Genomic DNA, 20,894 nt, shown 5'->3' with positions numbered 1-20,894 from the left:
TGAATCTACAAGTGAATTTATCCTTAATTAGTTATCAACAAAATCACGTTTCAATATCCCATATTACAATCAAATACTGTTGTACTGATGAAACAAAAAGCTGTGTGCTTTACCAGCTATAACAGAAGGCGGAAACTTTAGTACTGATTGAGTCGGTGGTTTGTGAATATCAGACAAATCCTTGACCTTTGCCAATCCTTTGACAACTTGCAGCAAGGTGGTTATAGATTTGCCAACATAATCACTGGTAGAACTGACAGCAAACCCATTGCTAAAGTTAGCCCTGAGGTTAAAACTGAGGTTTTGGGTTGAAATCCCACTAGTGACCCTGTGTGACCCTGAGCAAATCTCTCATGATGGTTGCAGTGTTATAAGAGTTGGAACGTGACGTCAGAGTCTCTGTTTATTATCTACTTGTGAGAGAAAGCCTCGCTGCGGATCCTACGGCATCGATGTGTGAGCTTCGATGTTTGATGAATGGTTTGATGTGGTGAAGCAAAATGCCGACATACAGATGCATCCGTGGTGCTTTTATATTCATGTGTAGCATATTCCCAATTGTGATGACACGATTCATTTTAAAAGTCTCGCATACCATCTTTTGTGCCGTCTTTTTTTTGGGGGGGGCTTCCTCCTGACCTGAGAGGCCGCAAACAGCAATAGATCATCACCACTCAGAACACATTAAATGTATGATATTCCAACTCTCAGCACATTTAGAATCCTTAGATTTATACTTGATATCACTTTCATGATGAAATGCATTAAAGTATGTATGTTACATTTTACAAATAAATCATTAATTTTGTATATATAATGAACACTGTTAATAATTACACACATGGGGGTGACATGGTGGCAGAGCGGTAGCGCTGCTGTCTCGCAGGGAGTCACGTCGCTGGTATTCCCTGCCTGGAGTTTTTATGTTTTCCTGGTGAGTTTCCACACTGTGCTACGGTTTCCTTCCAAAGATATGCAGATTTGATGACACTAAAATGATGCCAGTGTATGTGTGTGTGTGTGTGTGTGTGTGTGCTTGTATTTACCTTGCAATGAGCTGATGCCTCATCCAAGGAATTGTTTTTGCCTCGTGCCCAATTCTAGGTGGAGTGGACAAATCCCTGGATTGATGAATTTAATCATTAAACATCTTTTTCAGAGATATTGTGGTACGGTGTCATCAGAATTTAATGGGTGTTACAGGCAATTCACAACACAGTGAAGCTGAACCAGTTCTCACAGTGCCACCTGGTGGATTCCTCCAGATTTACATAAAGTACGCGCGCAAGTATAAACAGTAAAACGCTTGCGTAGCAAGAGTGTCCGCTGCAGCATGTATTGCATTGCATGAAGTATAAACCCAGCCTTAGCGTGTGTTAAGCCCCCTCCCAGTTCACAACGCTAGCGGCAGAGACGCGAACTGGCAAAAGGACAGCTGCTGTACAGGCTTTTAAATGATTGACGCACAGTGCAACAAGCAGAACACGCAGCTCACCAGCAGCAGTAGCAGAAAGACAGCAGATGATCCGTCGGCATCTCCTTAGCATGCGTTCTGCCGCCCCCATCACAACAAAGCAGCGTTATATGGCCTGCAAGAAAGACTTAATCACGCACAGGGCCGGAAATAAAGGACAAGTATTGTTTTTACAAAAGTTCTCTTTAAATTATATATCCGGTAAACCAAACCCGGGGATGGGTGTGTGAAGCAAGCAGAGCACCCTGATGTTAAAAAAAATAATAATAATTGAAAAGCTAAACTGCAAAGCAGAGTGGGCTAAAAAGCCAAGAGAATGGGCATATACCCAGGTCCTATACTGGTGCCATGTCTGTTACTTAATATTAGCCTCTTTAGCCATTGTCACATACAGTAAAAACTACATAATGAAGCCTAGGTGTAGATGTTTAGTTGATCAAATATGTGTTAACATGAAAAGACATATTTCCTTTTAATTTCTCAAATTAATTCATTAAATAATACTGTATCAATGTAATGCACAGATGTCGAACTCCAGTCCTGGAGGGCCGCAGTAGCTGCAGGTTTTCGTTCTAACATTCTTCACCATTAGTGAGCCGTTTTTGCTGCTAATTAACGTCCTTTGCCTTTGTTTTAATTAACTTGACTCAGGCCCCTTAGTTGTCTCTATTTCCTTAATTAGCAGCCAAACAATAATGAGACACAAAACAAGCTGCCACCTGACCAGCTCACCTGTGCTCATCACACAATATCAGAAAATAAAGAAAGGTGAAAGTCTCAGTAAGGTTGATCTCTCAGGTCACCCAAACATTTTGATGGTGTTCTTAGAAAAAACAGAAAAATCAACAGTTTTAGAAATGTCTGCTGTAGCAGAATGAGAGCAGCAACAAGCTGTGGAATTAAATAATTGCAACAATCAGCTTCTCATTGGAGTGAAATTGGTTGCAGTTTGAAATCCCAGTTTAAATGGTCATCTTGTGGCTTGTTTCACATTTTTTCTGTTTGGCTGTCATTTAATGAAGAAAAGAATCAATTCAGAGGACTGAATCCTTAAAAACAGGGCTGTTAACATGAAGGGAAAAGAAGATAATTAGCAGTGAAAACTAGTCACTGATTAGGAAAAGGATTAGAATGAAAACCTGCAGCCACTGCGGCCCACCAGGACTGGAGTTCGACACCCCAGATGTAATGAGTCGTGGATGGCTGCTTAGCTAGATTCTGAGCCTCTCAACTCCTTATTTTTTTCTGTTTGTACTCTTTGGGTTTTTATACCCTGTAACTTGGCAGATTTGTCTTTAATTTTGCTTGATAATGTGTGTTAGAGATGTGTGTAATAATCCTAGCTTCATTTTTTGGCACAAGTTTGGTCTATTTAATCATTTTATTCTCAAAAAAAATAATTCTTTTGTATTCTGTTTTTTATTGGATACCATTCTACATAATTATTTTACTTTGTATTGAGTTAACAAGTTTTCCTCCTGTCAGTGTAAATGCTTTATGAGAATTCCACTTGCCTGTTAAGATGCTTTGTAACATCAGGTACATTTGCTACCCAAATAGGATTGACTTGTGGGTACTGGTCATAGTCTAAATTAGTGAATGTCTGCTTCTGCTTTGATATCTGTGTCTGGTCTTTTTCAAGTGTACATCCATAATTTGATATCAAGAATGACTTTTTGAGGATATGTTTGGTGTCAGTCAATACAAGTGGTTTTTCAGACTTAAGGGCAGTTAGAGGTGAAAAATGTTTTACTTAAGCAAATTCAATAGTCATGGCTCATCATCTCAAGACGTAACCAAACAAAAACAGCAACATCTGTACGTTTCAATCAGTACTTCAGCCTCACTGTGTTACGCTCTGAACATACAGCTGTGAGGTCTTATGTTATCATTTTTCTCCATAAATATTTTTACAACAGTAATTTATCATTGTAGAGTATTGCACATTATCAGATACTTGTTAAAAAATATTCTGGAGGTCTTTAATCATTACCCTGCAGTATGTAGATGCCTAAACATTGTATTAATGCTTTGTTTGGCAAAAAGTGATTCGTTTATAATTACATTTGCTGCAGCTGTCCGTCCATTTTCTGAGCCCATTTTTTCTGCACAACATAAAAATTATGTTCCTTTTTTTTAAATCAACAATATTTCTGTGTCCTTCCACCTCCACGGGTTATTATTTCATCATAAGATAGTTGTGGTTCAAACAAAATCTATAAATGACTGTTACTTTTAAACATGTTTTTTTTTTGTGAATTAATTCTTTGTTGGATTACTTTATTTACCTTTATATTTGTACTTTTTTTGTCAGAGTCATCTTCCTTTAGAAACAGCAGAGTCTGGAATTCACCCAGTGTATTTTTGCACTGCACACTATGTTGAAATGTTGCTGATGAAAGAAGTGCCTCTCGTCTTTTCTGCATTTCGAATGTCAGGCTTCACTCCCTCTCAGGTAATGCCAAGTAAAAAAAAAATGAAAATCCTCACCCAGGTCCTTACTATGTCATTTGCTTAATACAAAAGGGTGATGACTTGTTAAAGGATGCTTACGTGTGTACTTACATAACATTATAATAATTATTTTCTATTAGCTAACACCTAAAGTTCCTTTCATGTCACAAGAAAATCTATTTGTGCATTGTGAGCTTTGGCGAGTTAAGTTTTGTGGTGCGACACACAACAACAAACTTTATTTCTGTAGCACTTTTTCATACAAAGGATCCAGCGTTGCAACATGTCAGTTTTTACGTGCATTACTCACATCATCGCTATGCCTTCCTATGTATACACTTGGCTGATTTTACAGTAAGCTTAAATTATTATTATGATGTCAATATCATTTTATTAGTATTATTATTATTATTTTTTACTATTTTTGATTTCCTTTTTGCCTGTTTTCTACATTTACAGCTGCACATCCCACCATTTTGAGCTATGCCTTTCAAGCTCAGTGGTTAATTTGTGTGGTCTGTTAAACTATTTTAAAGAAGGTGTGAAGGCCGGCCCGGAGACAGACAGGTGGACACGTTAATGTCACCCAACACACATTTATTAATAACTATTTACAAGTTCGAAGTGCACACAAACTCCACAAGTCCCCAAAGTCCTGGCCACAACAATGCCTTGCTTCAGACCACCTCCTTCTTTCCTCTCCAGCTCAGTCCACTCCGCTCCCGACTCTCGCCCTTGTCTGAAGGAAGGTGGCCACTTTTAAACACTCGGATGTGGTCCTGGTGTGTTCCGGCAACCTCCCACCGACATGCCCCAGTGTGGCGGAAGTGCCGGCTGTATCCCCGAAGCACTCCAGGTGTCCCCTCTCTTCTTTCCCCCAGCACTTCCAGGTGTGGCGGAAGTGCTGAGGTCCAGGGCTCTCCAAGCATTGGGGCGCCCCCTGGCAGTGACCACAGGCCCCTACAGGGTTGAGCTTCAAAGCTCTGCACCCGTGGCCCCCAAAGCAACCAGGGCAGTCGCTCCCTCATGGTCTGGAGAATGCACAAGCCCTCCTCCGGTCCTCCTGGCCATCCCGGCTGGGTACCACCCCCATTTTAGCCGTGTGCCACAAAGGCTAATAAGAGGAATTCTGTCCTTGCTAAGGGGCAAAACACATTTTGATTACAGCATATAATGAAGATGTGGTCTTTAGCTAAATGCCGTATAATACCTAGTTTTTTGATTTGCAAGTGACAGATGTTTTATGCAGTATATGTGCAAATTCACGCAAGTAGAACAGCTTCTGCTTACTTGTGGCCCAGGGTGAAACCATGTCAGGTGTTTACTGACTATTGCAGAGAGCTGTAATATTATGGGAATGTAGTCTAATACATCCAATGTGAGTGTGTGTGTTCGTGATTGTGCTCTGTGGTGGCTCCAAAGCTGTTATTACTTCTAAATCCACTGCTACTTGGTTAGGCTTTACTCCTCCACAACCCTGAAGTCTAATGCATCTAATGTGAGTGCGGGTGTGTGTGTGAGTCGGCTCTGTGATGGCTTCATGCCCTATCCAAGGCTGTTTCCTTTTCTGAATCGAGCGCCACGTTAGGCTTTGCCCCTCCACAACGCTGAATTAATATGTGGCTTTGAGAATATTATTGCGTATGTAAATCAGTTTATGACTATTACCTCTCTGGTATTTGTTGTCATGAATAGCTAGAAAGGCCCACGCATCATCCTTCCAATTGGCTCAGTATGAATTAAGCTACGAATCGCCTAAGCAATAATCTTTCTTTCTAGGATTGCATACAGATCACTTATTTCCTTGTACCACCATTTAACCAACATTTCTGTGCTGTTCAATATATCAATCAGGTGAAAGTGCCTAACTAAAAAGTGCTAAAGTGGTGCTTAGATAGATAGGTAGATCGAACAAATGAACAAACAAACTTTATTTGTCCCAAGGAGAAAATTTGGCTTTTTACTGAAACTCTTTAGATATATAAATACACTAGCAAAATACCCGCGCTTCGCAGCGGAGAAGTAGTGTGTTAACGAAGTTATGAAAAAGTAAAGGAAACATTTTAAAAATAACATAACATGATTGTCAATGTAATTGTTTTGTGACTGTTATGAGTGTTGCTGTCATCAAGGATTTGATTATGATTATTTCCTTCAATCAGGTGCGTATTTGGAGGATGTGTTGTGTTCAAGTTATATTCCGTGTTTGTCAACCGTTGTAAAGATAACAGGTTTCATTCATCGAAGTGTTCACTACCCAAATCGGTACTCGTGAATCTAAGATGTTTAACAGGCATTCCCGGTATTAAATTGTGGATCTGCCTGCGAATATTTAGTGGCAGCGTGCCTATGAACTTAATTTAAACTTAAGCTTTACACCTTGCTTTCCTATTGATATGTCTAAAAAGTCTTGTTCAGCTTCAGAGGGTTGTTCCTCTCTTGCTCCATCAATAAACTGCTCGTCTTCCTCTTTTTCTGAGACATCACACACTGTATGCACGGGTTTACCTTTCCCAGTCCTGCAAACTTTAGCGAAGTGGTTCAATTTACCACATTTTGTACACTGTCTTCCTTTAGTTGGACATTGACTTTTTCCACCGTGTGCTTTGTTTCCGCAGTAGCTGCACTTATGAATATACTTGTATGCGTCACTCGCTTCATATTCTTTTGCTGCCTTCTCAATTGTGTAATGTGTTTTTTGATCAGCTCTCTTTGGAGCTCTTGCTTGTTGTCTGTGTACTGCGTTCACAGTCAGTTCACATGAGCTGCTCGAAGTACATTCATCGAAGGTTCTCAGCTGTGCTTGTGCTATCTCTTGCGATCTTGTGATGTCCACGGCTTTATTTAATGTTAGCTCAGACCCGGCACTTAAAAGTTTCTGTTGCACTTTTGCTGAATTTTTGACAAACATTATTCTGTCCCTGACCATCTCATCTTCGTTTGCATAAGCACAGTCCTTCACCTGCGAATATTTGGCGGCAGCGTGTCTATTGGATTGCTGCTGACGGACGGCCTTATATGGGCAGGCACTCAATTACGTGGGAGGCGTGGTGATGGGGGATGCAACTCCGCCTCACGGCGACCGAGCTGCAAGCTATGGCCGTATATATGTACGTAAGTAGGATTCAGTTATGACCGTTATGCATAGAATTTCAAAATTAAACCTGCTTAACTTTTTAAAGTAAGCTGTAAGGAATAAGCCTGGCAAATTTCAGCCTTCTACCTACACGGGAAGTTGGAGAATTAGTGATGAGTCAGTCAGTCAGTCAGTCAGTGAGAGCTTTGCCTTTTATTAGTATAGATAAAATAGATAGAAAGGTAAGTAAGTAACTAAATAAATAAACATACGTACACACTTTGGTCTGAACACACACTGGAATGACTATAAAGCAAGAAATCTCAAAAGAAAGAAAATGTCTGACTTGGCAGTCCCAGTCCCAGTATGCAGGCGTATTGCTGTTGGTATAAAGGAGCCCCAGTTGCGTTTCTTCACACGCTTCTGCTGAACGATTCATTGGCTGAAAGTCTTCAGTGTTAAGAGTGTCTAAGAGGGGATGTGCAACATTGTTCATAATGGCACTCAGTTTTGTTTTAATTCTGTCCTTCACTACGAACTCCAGGAGGTCCCAAGTGCTTCCCATAACTGAACTTGCCCTTTTAATCAGATCGTTTTGTTTTGTTGGGCTTTTCTTGAAGTGAAGTTACCAGTCCAGCACACCACAGTGTAGAAAATCACAGTGACCATCACATAGATATAGAAGTTGTGATAGATGTCACTTCCCAACTTAAAGGAATGCAGTCTCCTAAGAAAAAAGAGCCTGTTCTGCCCTTTCTTCTATAGTTCACCTCTGTTCCAAAACCAGTCCAACCTGTCATTGATGTAGACCCCCCCAAGTACTCGTAGGAGTGGACCACCTCTGTATCCACTCCATGAATAGCACTGTACATATCAGGATTCCACATTATTTTATCTGGGTTTCTTGCTTATGTGTCAAGTTTATTTAGTCCTAGAAAGTAAAAGTGTATTCACTGTGGTGTTGTGATTTCTATATGTATGGAATTGCACTCAGGGCAGAATTCATCACATCAGCTACTGTTATCCATCTATATATGTATTAGCATTTTCAAATAATGATTTTACAACAAACATGTTCTTACTCTGATGTAGGGCAAATCTAAGTATACAAAAGCAATATATGGGTCACTGAAATTCCATAGAATCTGTGCATTTTAGGTCAAGACATACAATACAATATAACCAATTTCTGTCTTTGTAGTTTGATTTAATGGAACTGTGGCTTCAATCTGCCCCACAGCCCCTTTAGTCTGAGGAACAGAGTTTTCAGATCTAAGCTGTCATTTGAAAACCATGATGAAGTGTAGATTGTACTAAGAGGAGAAAGTGTAGTGGCTAAAAAAAAACTTTAAATAACAATGCGTTCATACGCTGTATGGCCTGCCTGACTAGAAAGTCGGTGCTGGATGATGTGTTATTTCTGGAATGCAATTGGAAAAAAAATCTCAGAAAGAAAAGAAAGCTGAAATACAATCATAAGTTCTTAGAAAGAAACTTGCAGGAGAAACCGTTTAGGTCACAGAGGGCAAATGTGCTTTATTTCATAGCATTCTTTTTAATTTTATAGAGAGTTTACTGGTATTGCTGGTAGTGCTTAAGTTATTTTTCTCAGTTTATTTAAATAGCTAAAATAATTGACAATTGAACAAGTAATCCTTGGCCTAAAATGTTTGTTGTGTAATAAAACTATTCATCATTCACTTTGTAGCTGCGGGCGCGTAAGGCAGGATCAAGCATGGGTAAAATGCGTGCCGAAAGAAATATCTCAGTCCAAAAGTTCATTTTAAAAGATTTAGTGAAAATTCAAAGCAAACAGTCCACACAAGAATAAAGAAAAAAGGTTGTGACACACGTAGAATAAAAAGCAAAAATATGTGAACAAATGTTTCTTCTATAAACTTAGCTTTTCTTGTCAAACTTCCGTTGTTTTTATACATAAAAGACTCTTCAGTGTGCTCTAAATGTACGGCACTGTACATTCAATAGAGCACGTTAACTTTCATACTATTGAGCGTGTAAGACGCGGTTTAAAACCGTGAGCCCTCCATGCCTTACACACAGCAAGGCAGGTCAGTAGCTGAGACTAATCTATAGTTGCAGAGGCAAGAAGTTGTTAGAATATCCATCCAACCCACTATATCCTAACTACAGAGTAACGGGGGTCTGCTGGAGCCAATCCCAGCCAACACAGGGCGCAAGGCAGGAAACAAACCCTGAGCAGGGCGCCAGCCCACCGCAGTAGTTAGAATATAACAATTCAGTTCTACTTGTGGGGGTTATAATACCCTCCCATAGACTATGCACTAATATTTAGGCAAACGTCTAATATAACTTAAGTAGCAAATGGCTCTTACACACTTAAAACAAGAGTTTTTTTTTGTCTCAGATATCTTTTAAAAGAAATATTAACTTAGCAGACAGGTGTAATGTTTTCTTTTAAAAGCAATTCCAGAGAGAACTAAAATACAGAGTCCTTGGGTTACAACGTCTCGACATACGACGTTTCAAATTTACAACGCTCACTTCCATAAAAACTTAAAAAAAATGGAGACATGAGTGTTTCGGCTTACACCATTAGCATCGTACTTACAAACTACGTGGGCAAAGTAGTTTGGTTGCACGCAGAGGAAGAATATGCAGTAACGCAGCGTATGAGAGACGGAGTTGGCGAACTAGTTTCCTTGCACGCGGAGGAAGTGTTCTGTTTGCGTGTCTTTGTTTGGTGACTTTGTGGCCCTTATCATGGCTCGTAAACAAAAGTCAGAGTCTTCAGATGGTAGTGCTTCGAAGAAGAGGAAAGCCATCACGATGGAAGTAAAATTAGACATTGTAAAGAGATCAGAAGGAATAAAGGTAAGGAATTGTTTATACACTCATTTATTGTCATTTTTTCTGTTACTACAGTACAGTATATTTATGTCCGTTTCTTGTTTCTGTGGCTTAGTTGTGTTTTTATGTTCTAGATTATGATTTTGCAAATGTGTTAGGATAGGTGAGTAACTTAGGCTAGGGTGTTACATCACTGTTGTAGGAACGGAACTGTGTTGTAACCCGAGGACCCCTGTACAGAAAAGAAAAAGGCTGACTTAAAATACACATACTGTACATTATGAAGTATATTTTCACATGATCCAGTCTTACAAAATCCATGTAAATTGTTTAAAAGATGTTTTAATGTTGTGTTGTTCAAATATTTGTGGTTTATATTCTTATAAAAGATTCATATTAAATAGATGCAATTGTCAGTGACAGCAGTGCCCCCATTTCTGATATCATAACTACTGTAGTGGAACACAAAGAAGCAATCACCTACAGTGGTGACTTTGGCAGGTAAATTCTGTTGTGGCTGCACGAGATAGAAGTGCCGTCAAAAGAGACAGGGATAGCCTGAGAAAACGTGTACAGGGTGTGTATGCATATGTTTGCGCCTGAGTGATTGAACGACAAAGAGACAGAGAGAGGCGATCAAGTGTTTAAAGAGCAGAACCTTACTTTGTTGCCTAAATCTACTGGGCTGTGTTCATGGCTGCTGATGATCTCAGAAAACATCTGGGCTTGGTTTGGCTGACGAAGTTAAGCTAAGCGAGTGTATATCATGCACTAACCACAAGTGAGTGGTGTGAGGCAGAGCTAGTGGAGTGAATGTGCAGGCAGGGGAAGCTTCAGAAAAAAAGTTCACTTGGAAGGAGCTGTGAAGGATTAGACCAGCGGCAGAGGTATTGGACAGTAGCCAAGGAAGGAGTAAACCTAATGTGAGCTAACAAGGGCGAGAAACTGCATTTAGCTAAGTATCAGCTAAGTAATATCATTAAAACATTACATAGAATGAAAATCTATCAGCATGTCGTTGAGATTCAGTAGCTGTAGAAATGTCCACTAAAGCTTCATCTATGATTCTTTCTCCTTTGTAAGAGTTAAGTGTATCTTCCTCTTTCTTTATCTACTCTGTGGGGACTTTAAAGCCATTGATTGCCCACAACAGGGTCATAAATAAAGCAGAACCTGGTTTGAAACCCCACAGAATCGCAAATATTCTCAGAGTCTGGGTTTACTGGAGATTGGACATATGCAGATGATGTTTTAAGATTTTTTCTTTTATATATTGTAAACTCCTTGCATTATTACAGTATGTGTCAAACGTAATCATACAACATTTATTTATATAGCACATTTTCATACAAAAAAAATGTAGCTCAAAGTGCTTTATAAAATGAAGAATAGAAAAATAGAAGACACAATAAAAAATAAACATAAGTCAACATTAATTAACATAGAATAAGTAAGGTCCGATGGCCAGGGTGGACAGAAAAAACAAAAAAAAAAACTCCAGAAAGGTTAGGTTTTCTTCCAGAACACTTTGTATTTTATTGATGTTAAGACATTACAAAAGTTGTGACGGGAGCAGGCCATCCAGCCCAACATTGTCCATCCAGTTCATCTAAAATAAAAGGTCCGTAAAGTTCTACTATCCTGTATACTTGCCAATGCATTCAGTGTGTCTATGGTTTGTTGCATGAATAAAAAATTTGCTAACATTTGTGCATGTTCTTGTTGCAAAACTAAAAACTGGGATCCACTGTACTAATTCCTTTCAAATTGTAAACATGTATGCTGCCTCTTAATCTCTGTTTTCTTAAACTGAAAAGGTTAATCTCCTTCAATATCATCTCGTAGCTCATATCTCTCAGTCTTGGAATCAGCCTAGTAGCTCTTCTCTGGACATTTTCTACTGCTGCTATGTCTTTTTTGTAATATGGAGACCAAAACTAGTGTGTTATATAACTTAAGCATAACCTCCACTGACTTTTACTCAACACATCATGCTATTTAAACTAATGTTCTGTTAGCCTTCTCAAAAGGGGTACTTTCAAGTTTTAAACCTCCCACTGTTTATTTAAATCTAACATTTTCCATGGAATACCTTACATTTACTTACATGTCATCTGCAACAAATCTTCCCAAGCTCTTGTGTGCTGTCTAAGTCCCTCTGTAATGATTTAGTTGATTCTGTAACATCTGCACGCATACCCTAACTGATTACATTCTTGCCTAAGTCATTTATTAAAAATAGCAGCATTTACAGCACTGATCTCTGAGGGACACCACTTTTAGCATCACCTAATTCTGAAAAGGTTCCCCTAATCTTTACCCTTTCCTTCCAGTGTTTGAGCCAATTTTTTACCCTCCAACGCACCACGCCTTGCATTCCTATTTCCTTTAGTCTGATCACTAACCTTTCAGGTGGTACCTTATCAAAAGCCCTCTGAAAATCAAGATAAATAACATATGTAACTCTCTGATCGTATTCTTTTGTTGCTTCCTCACTGAATTCTAGCATATTAGTGGAACATGACCTTCCTTGTCTGAACCCATGTTGAATTGTTTCAAATACATCTCTTCTAGACATGTGCTGCTTGATCTTTCCCTTCATAATTGCTTCCATCGATTTTCCTGTGATGCACATTAAGCTTACTCGTCTATAGTTACTTTATCACCTCTTTTTATATAACTGGGTAATATTTTCTACTAGTTTCCAGTGAGAGTTGGACTCCGCCAGGGCTGCCCTTTGTCACCAATTCTGTTCATAACTTTTATGGACAGAATTTCTAGGCGCAGCCAGGGTGTTGAAGGGGTCCGGTTTGGTGGACTCAGGATTGGGTCACTGCTTTTTGCAGACGATGTTGTCCTGTTTGCTTCATCAGGCCGTGATCTTCAGCTCTCTCTGGATCGGTTCGCAGCTGAGTGTGAAGCGGCTGGGATGAGAATCAGCACCTCCAAATCCGAGAGCATGGTCCTCAGCCGGAAAAGGGTGGAGTGCCCTCTCAGGGTTGGGGGAGAGATCCTGCCCCAAGTGGAGGAGTTGAAGTATCTCGGGGTCTTGTTCACGAGTGAGGGAAGAATGGAGCGTGAGATCGACAGGCGGATCGGTGCGGCATCCTCAGTGATGCGGGCTCTGCATCGGTCTGTCGTGGTGAAAAAGGAGCTGAGCCGTAAGGCAAAGCTCTCAATTTACCAGTCGATCTACCTTCCTACCCTCACCGATGGTCATGAGCTATGGGTAGTGACCGAAAGAACGAGATCGCGAATACAAGCGGCTGAAATGAGTTTCCTCCGCAGGGTGTCTGGGCTTTCCCTTAAAGATAGGGTGAGAAGCTCAGTCATCCGGGAGGGGCTCAGAGTAGAGCCGCTGCTCCTCCGCATCGAGAGGAGTCAGATGAGGCGGCTCGGGCATCTGATCAGGATGCCTCCTGGACGCCTCCCTGGTGAGGTGTTCCGGGCACGTCCAACCAGGAGGAGGCCCCGGGGAAGACCCAGGACACGCTGGAGGGACTATGTCTCCCGGCTGGCCAGGGAACACCTTGGGATTCTCCCGGAAGAGCTGGAAGAAGTGGCCGGGGAGAGGGAAGTCTGGGCCTCTCTGCTTAAGCTGCTGCCCCCGCGACCCGACCTCGGATAAGCGGAAGAGAATGGATGGATGGATGTATATTTTCTACTAGCAAAATACCCGCGCTTCGCAGCGGAGAAGTAGTGTGTTAAAGAAGCAATGAAAAGAAAAGGAAACATTTTGAAAATAACGTAACATGATTGTCAATGTAATTGTTTTGTCACTGTTGTGAGTGATGAGTGTTGTTGTCATATATATATATATATATATATTTACACACACACACAAACATATATATATATACATACATACATACACACATATATACACACAAATACATATATATATATATACATACACACACACATATATAAACATATATATACATATACATACATATCTACATATATACACACACAGCTATTTCTTATCAGTGCAATACGCTGCTTGTTAAAACGGATAACTCCCGCTCTTACGTGCAAGTCTGCGTGGATATTATGAACTATCGTATTTGTTCAAGTTCTATTTAAATTTTAAATAGAAGGAATTTTTATTTAGTCGACAGAAATATCTTTGGTAGGAATGGTAAAAACAGACAGGAATATTATTCCTGAATAAATCAACTCAAACCTTAAACAACTTATAATATTTTGCTCTCCATAAAAATATATCCTGTCTAAATTATACAAGTTAGAAATAAAGTAAACGTTAAAAGAACAAACATTCAAATTTCTTTACTCTTATGTAATTTTATATAAAAAATAAACTTAGATTTTAAATATCCCAAAAGATTTTGCTCTCCATAAAAATATATCCTGTCAAAATTATACAAATTCAAATATGAACATGCTGCATAACAAAACCTGGAAATATAAATAAAATGTGTTCCTTTCAGCAATAACAAATCAAATCATTCAGTTGTCTTTGCTCATATGTCATTTTAGAGCTGGACGCCTGGCATCTTTTTTTGGCCACAGGTTCGTTTCTGTTTGGTGTGAGGTTCTGTGTTGTGGAGATTCTCAGGATGGATTGCAGGTGCTCATCAGTGAGGCGACTCCTGTGTGCTGTTTTGTTAGTCTTTATCACTGAGAAGAGCTTCTCACACAGATATGTGCTACCAAACATGCACAAGGTTCGAGCCGCATGTAGACGGACTTTTTTTGTTCTTCAAAGTCACCAAAGCGCCGTGCAAACTCAGTGCGCTCAGTTTATCAGCAAAGTGCGATTTGGGAACACCGTAGTGACGACTTGGTTTAACATTACTTGGCAACAGGGAAAGTGGGGCAAATTGCACTGGTGCATTTGTGTCTCCCATAAAAGCAGCTTCACTTGAAATCACTTTGTGATTGTGCACGGGTAAAACGTCCGCTGAAGTGTCAGATTCTTATTTAATTATTCTGCTTTCTGTATCTTCTGCATTGCATTCAGGTTACCCTGATGTTTTGTCTCATAGTGCCGTCTTAGATTAAATTCTGTAATTACAGCCACATTAGCTCCACAAATGAGACACACGGGTTCAGTAAACATATACTCAGCCTCCCATCGGTTTTAAAGGCTCTATTTTCAGAATCAACTTTTCTCTTCAGCATCGTGTGAGCTAGCTTCGCAATAACTTGCAGCATCATAAGCTAGACTTGATTAACGCGTAAGTGTTCGGCTAAGGCAGCTGAAGCGCTGCATTATGGGATCTGTAGTTTATTGTGTTACCAGCGCTTCATATACCGGGCCATTAATAACAATAATACAGTATATAAAATGATCTCGGGCGGATATAATTACGCCGGGCGGATGTGGCCCTGGCCCTTGAGTTTGACACATATGGACTAAATAGAACTTGAAAAGATATATTTTTCAAATGTGATCGCAATTCAGATAGAGTTGACGCGCACTACAGCCTGCATGCCTCAATAAATCATCCTCCCTCGCTCTTACTTTTTACCGTTCATCTAATGAATACACTGAGTATGGCTTTACCAAAACAATCATTGATGGCGAATAAAGTATCCATTATTCGAGTATGTAGATCGGGTTATATATATATACATATATATATACCGCGATCATACAGAGAAGTAGTGTGTTAAAAAGCTAGAAAAGAAAAGGGAACATTTTAAAAATAACGTAACATGACTGTCAATATACAGTATTTGTTTTGTGAGTGTTACTGAGTGTTGCTGTCATCAAGGATTTGATTATCATTATTTCTTTCAATCAGGTTCGTATTTGTAGGATGTGTTGTGTTCAAGTTACATTCCGTGTTTGTCAATCGTTGTAAAGATGACAGGTTTCATTCATCGATTCGTTTCTTACTGCATCAATAAACAGCTCGTCTTCTTCTTTATCTGAGACCTGACACACTGCATGCACGGGTTTTTTTACACTGTCTTCCTTTAGCGGGACATTGACTTTTTCCATCGTGTGCTTTGTTTCCGCAGTAGCTGGATTTATGAATATGCTTATCAGGCGCTTCATATTTTTGCTGCCTTTTCAATTGTGTAATTCGGTTTTGTTCAGCGCTCTTTGGAACTGTTGCTTTTATCTGTGCACTGCGTCAGTTCCGTGAGCCACTCGGTGTACATGCATCGAAGGTTCCCAGCTGTGCTGGTGCCATCTCGTGCTATGTCCATGGCTGTATTTAATGTTACCTTAGTCCTGGCACTTAAAACTTTCTCTCGCAGTTTCGCTGAGTTTGTGTCAAACACCACCCTGACCATCTCATCTTCCTCTCCATAAGCACAGTCCTTCACCCGTGAATATTTAGTGGGAGTTTGCTATTGGATTGCCGCTGACGGACGGCCTTATATGGGCAGGCACTAAATTACAAACGCCAGCGCAGCCTGTCTATGAACTTAATTTAAAGTGTAGGTTTACATCGTGCTTTGTTTCCGAAGTAGCAGAACTCATGAACATTGTTTTATATGTCACTCGCTCGCTTCTTATTGTTTCGCTGCCTTCTCAATTATATAATGCATGTTTTCTTCAGCGCTTTTTGGAGGTCTTCCTGGTTTTTTATGTACTGCGTGATTACGTGGGAGGCGTGATGATGTCACACGAAACTCCGCCCCCACGGCGTTGAAGCTCATCTCCATTACAGTAAATGGAGAAAAACTGCTTCCAGTTATGACCATTACGCGTAGAATTTCGATATAAAACCTGCCCAACTTTTGTAAGGAAGCTGTAAGGAATGAACCTGCCAAATTTCAGCCTTCCACCCACACGGGAAGTTGGAGAATTAGTGATGAGTCAGTGAGTGAGTGAGTGAGTGAGGGCTTTGCCTTTTATTAGTATAGATTTTCCAGTTTTTAGGAATTTTCCCCAGTCTGCAGTGCCTTTCTTAAAATATGCTTCAAGTGTTTATATATGTACTTATGAACTTGAAGATAATTATTATCTGGACCTGGTGATTTGTTTGGTTTTACTTTTTATGATTAGTGCATATTGTGCTTATGATAAACTGTTTATTCTCTCAAGCTGAATGGACCCCATGCTTAGAGTTATATTAATTTACTTTAATTTTAGCTAAATAAATCAGTTTCTGTAATTATAAGGTCAGGAACAGAAGGAAATGCATCTTTTGTTAAACTGATGTAGTGTTTCACATTATCCATTTTCCTTTTTTTCCAGTGTGGTACCATATACAGAAGCCCATTCAGGACTTATTTTCATGAAGATAATTGCCTTCTGTGCTTCCTCCACAGATTTGTCTCCAGTGGCTGAGTCAGTGCTTCTGGAACTACTTGGACTGGCCGGAGATTTGCCACTACATCGCTGCTTGTGTTGTCTTAGGCCCGGACTACCAAGTTTATTTCTGCATTGCACTGCTTAAGCACCTACAACAAGAAATCCTTCAGCATACTCAAGCCCAGGATCTGCAAGTTTTTTTAAAAGTAAGTGACATCCATTGTGATGGTAGTGTTTTTTTTTTTTTCATATTTGTTCATTTTATTTATATAAAAAAATCAGGAGTGGTCTCCCCTAGACTTTCTCGTATACTCGGATATGGGGATGGATATTTGAGGAGTAAACAACAAGACAATGATAATATTTTTATTTTATGCACATTAAAGAACCATCAACAATAAATCAAATTAATAATATATTTAACAGTTATTATAAAAGTAAAGTTGAATGAATCGGACTCTACCGCAGCATGAGTAAAAGGTAAAGAACCTCTTCTGGTTAACAGAAATAGTCCAAAAGTTGATAGGAATCTACGTTTTGTGCATAATACTTGTATGCAAAATTTGGTTGACCTAAGAGAAAGCGCACTCAGGTTATCGCGTTTATACATAAACACCCACAGACAGACATAATTCTAAAAATGGTTATTTTTGGACTCAGGGAGGTCTAAAACATTGAGATTCATCAAAATCTCAAAATGGAATTTTTGAAGAATTCCAGTATTTTCCCTATACCTCATAAATGAGAAAGTCAGGGAGGTCTAAAATTATCTCAACATTAAATTTTTGGATGACTACGATACTTTCCCTATGTGATGGGGGATCAGTTTGGCACCTCACACACACCCAGCCTTACTCAAAATCCCTAACAGCTAGTGATGGTGCACATTTAGAAATCTGGTGTTGAAAAAGACCGAACTAGTTGTTTTCAAGGGGCAAGCAGCATGGAGTTGCCTGCCTTGCATCTGCTGTCTTTGGGTTCATTGTGTCACCTTGTGTTTCACTAATGTAAAAAGCAGAGTAGTAAAGTGTCAGAATAACCAATCACACTAGACTTCTTTACTACTGCTATAACTACAGTCCTCTTCACCCCAACTGGAACATAAGGCCAAGACAACTTGCTTCCATGGAGTCTGATCTTTTGAAACATGTTGGTCAAGTTCATCTCTATTAGTTGAGATGTTATTGTCCTCCGGCATATTATGTTTGGCCATCCTTTTTTCCCCCTTTCTAGATGGAGTCCCATTATAGACCTACTTTTGGGATGCAATTTTAGTCCATTCTTTACAGGTCTGTTTATGGTCTACGTAAAAACAGAGACCACACAGAAAACCAGAGGACATACAATCCAAATTCAGGGTGCTAGCCAATGTACTGCCCTAGGGTTTTAACACAATTTAACAAAAAAGAGACCGACTTGAATGGCACCATAGCAGTTAACCTGCCTCACAACTCCAAAAACCTTGATGTCATTCCAGCATAGTTACTACATCTGTGATGTTTCCATATGTTCTCCATTTTCACTTATTTTAGATGGGATCCCCAGTTTTCTCAAATATCCGAAAGGCATGCATGTTAGGATAATTGTTAATGTGGCATTGGTCAGGTACGAGTGATTAGATATATAGCTGTTTGCATGAGTGTATCTGAAGATGAATGGTAGTGCATCCAGGTTTGAATTCAGCCTGGAATTAAATTCTTCCATGATTTGGGAAGGCTTCTCACCACTGTAAGTTAGTAGAATATCTACTCTAGATGCATCTATGTTTTAAAATGCAATAAAGAGGAACCTTTTGAATGATGATGTGCTCCCCATGGCCTTTTCGGATGTGTACTGCATCATTATAGATCAGTTGCAGTATACCTGAGAATGTACTGTATTAGCTGCAGATTAAGACTAGACTACATAGTGCAGTACCAAAAGGAGCCATTCCTCAGGTCTAAGTGCTGTTGCAGCAAACAGTAGAATAAGATCAGTACCATGTTTAACACATACGCAGCTAGTGTTGTTTTGTTTCTCTGTTAATGACAACTTGCCATCTCTCAATTAAATTAATTCCATGCTGGTGTTTATTTTGGCAGATATTAAACATGTCACTTATGCCTTGTACGGGGGGCTAGAGACAATGCTGGCGGTGTCAAGTTTAAAGCCCAGTCTGTCCAAAACAGATATGCCTCCCACCACACTTACAGTCATTTTAAAAAGTTCTGTATTTATCTACATTAAACTGAAAGCTCAAGAACACTTCTGGTCTTAATTTGTATTATCTTTGATGATCGATGTCCTCCAACAATAACTATTTTTTTTTTAATCTTGCTGACTTCTAATGTGTTTTTAATTTGTAAACCCCCACATCTAATGGTACAGAATACATTTTCCATCTTTGTTCCGTTTTTGAGATGTTAAATTGCTGCTTTGTGTTTGCTTTGTATCTAACAGGAAGAAGCAATCCACAATTTCCAAATGAGTGATTATCTGGAATATATGAGCTACCTGGAGCAGAAGTACAGGCCAGTGGTAATGAAAGATATGAGAAATATTAAACAGCAAAATACATAACATGAAATATGGGTTTCATTTTAAAGACTTTTTTTGGTAGCCTTTCATAAATATATAATTGAAAGTAATTTATGAAACAATTTATTTATACAAATGGCCTTTTGTATAAAATATTTTTTAAATGCTTCAACTACAGAAGACACAATGCATTTCATGTAACATTTTAGCAAAATGACAGTATTGGATTTTTTTTAAGAACTTTATAAAAACAATTTGTTGACAAGTGCAGAATGCACTGTGACTGTTGAAGAGCAATCATTCATGGTAAATAATTCAGTTTGTAATTTAAAATGATGTGTTTGTACTTTTAACCACTAAGTGGTTTGATTACATTTTGATGTATATTGTGGATTATGAAAATAAACATTCATGTAAAGCGCCAAGTGACGTTAGTGGTGCTGCTCATGGGTGGCTGAGGCTGAGTTTAGTTCCCGGGCAGCATGTAGCCTGTCTTTGCATTTTCACAGTTTACCCAGGTGTACTTTTTTTATCTCCCTTATGTGCAAAAATGGCAGGCTAACTAGCAAAGCTAAACTCATTGAGTGTGAGCAAATTGGAGTATGCGTACAACTGGCTTCCAGTCCAGTGTTTGTTTCTCCCATCATCCTCTAATGGCCTTTGACATGTTTAGAAAATGGACATTCCCACTGACATGAGACATAAGTTGGACTTTGAAAGTAATAAAACTACATATTCTTTTTGTCCTACTGTATAATACTGTCAACTTTATTAATAGACATTGGGAAATGTTGCTCAGCCTTACACTTAATTATTTTTAAAGGTGGGCATCGACAAATGTACAACATAAAAAGTAGAAGATGGGTGTTGACTACAAGGAATACAATGGTAAATGTAACCTACAATTTAGTTTTATCTTTTAAATGGCAGTCAAGATTGAAAATTAAATGGAGTCCTGTTCATTTCAGGCATTCATTTTCTTTACAGCATGGCATCTAATATCAACCATTGTTGTCATCAAAAGAAAGAGACTGTTGATGTTTTTCACGTTGTTAATGGCGTAGTTTCTGTACTGTCAAAAGAGGAATTTGAGCTGTCTGGATAAGTGACAATGAGAATGTTGCTGAATTGTGCCCACACATGAGGGAGGGTGATATTATTGTACAACTTCCTATAACTATTATAACTATGTCCAGAGACATAGGGAGCACATGGTTGCCAGATTAAAAAATATGGTGTCCTGGAGAACAATACTGATTATGAGCCAGTTGATTTTAATTTTTTTTTTTTCCAGGGAGTGATTTTGA

At 39.2% G+C, this 20,894-nt stretch overlaps 1 protein-coding gene across 1 annotated transcript in view; it reads left to right on the top strand.

The window, feature by feature from the left end:
• The window catches only part of tbc1d32 (TBC1 domain family, member 32), a 188,422-nt gene extending 168,410 nt beyond the window's left edge, over nucleotides 1-20,012 (top strand). The window contains exons 32-34 of the mRNA XM_039747661.1: nucleotides 3,789-3,929; nucleotides 17,088-17,276; nucleotides 19,510-20,012. Of these exons, the coding sequence (XP_039603595.1) occupies nucleotides 3,789-3,929; nucleotides 17,088-17,276; nucleotides 19,510-19,629 (450 nt within the window). The 3' untranslated portion in view covers nucleotides 19,630-20,012. The remainder of the gene's footprint in view (nucleotides 1-3,788; nucleotides 3,930-17,087; nucleotides 17,277-19,509) is intronic.
• The last annotated feature ends 882 nt before the right edge of the window (nucleotides 20,013-20,894 follow it).

The sequence above is a fragment of the Polypterus senegalus genome, chromosome 3 (genome assembly GCF_016835505.1).
Source record: "Polypterus senegalus isolate Bchr_013 chromosome 3, ASM1683550v1, whole genome shotgun sequence".
Classification (NCBI taxonomy): Eukaryota; Metazoa; Chordata; class Cladistia; order Polypteriformes; family Polypteridae; genus Polypterus; species Polypterus senegalus.
Note: the sequence above shows the minus strand (reverse complement) of the source record. Positions and strands in the feature narration are given on the sequence as shown.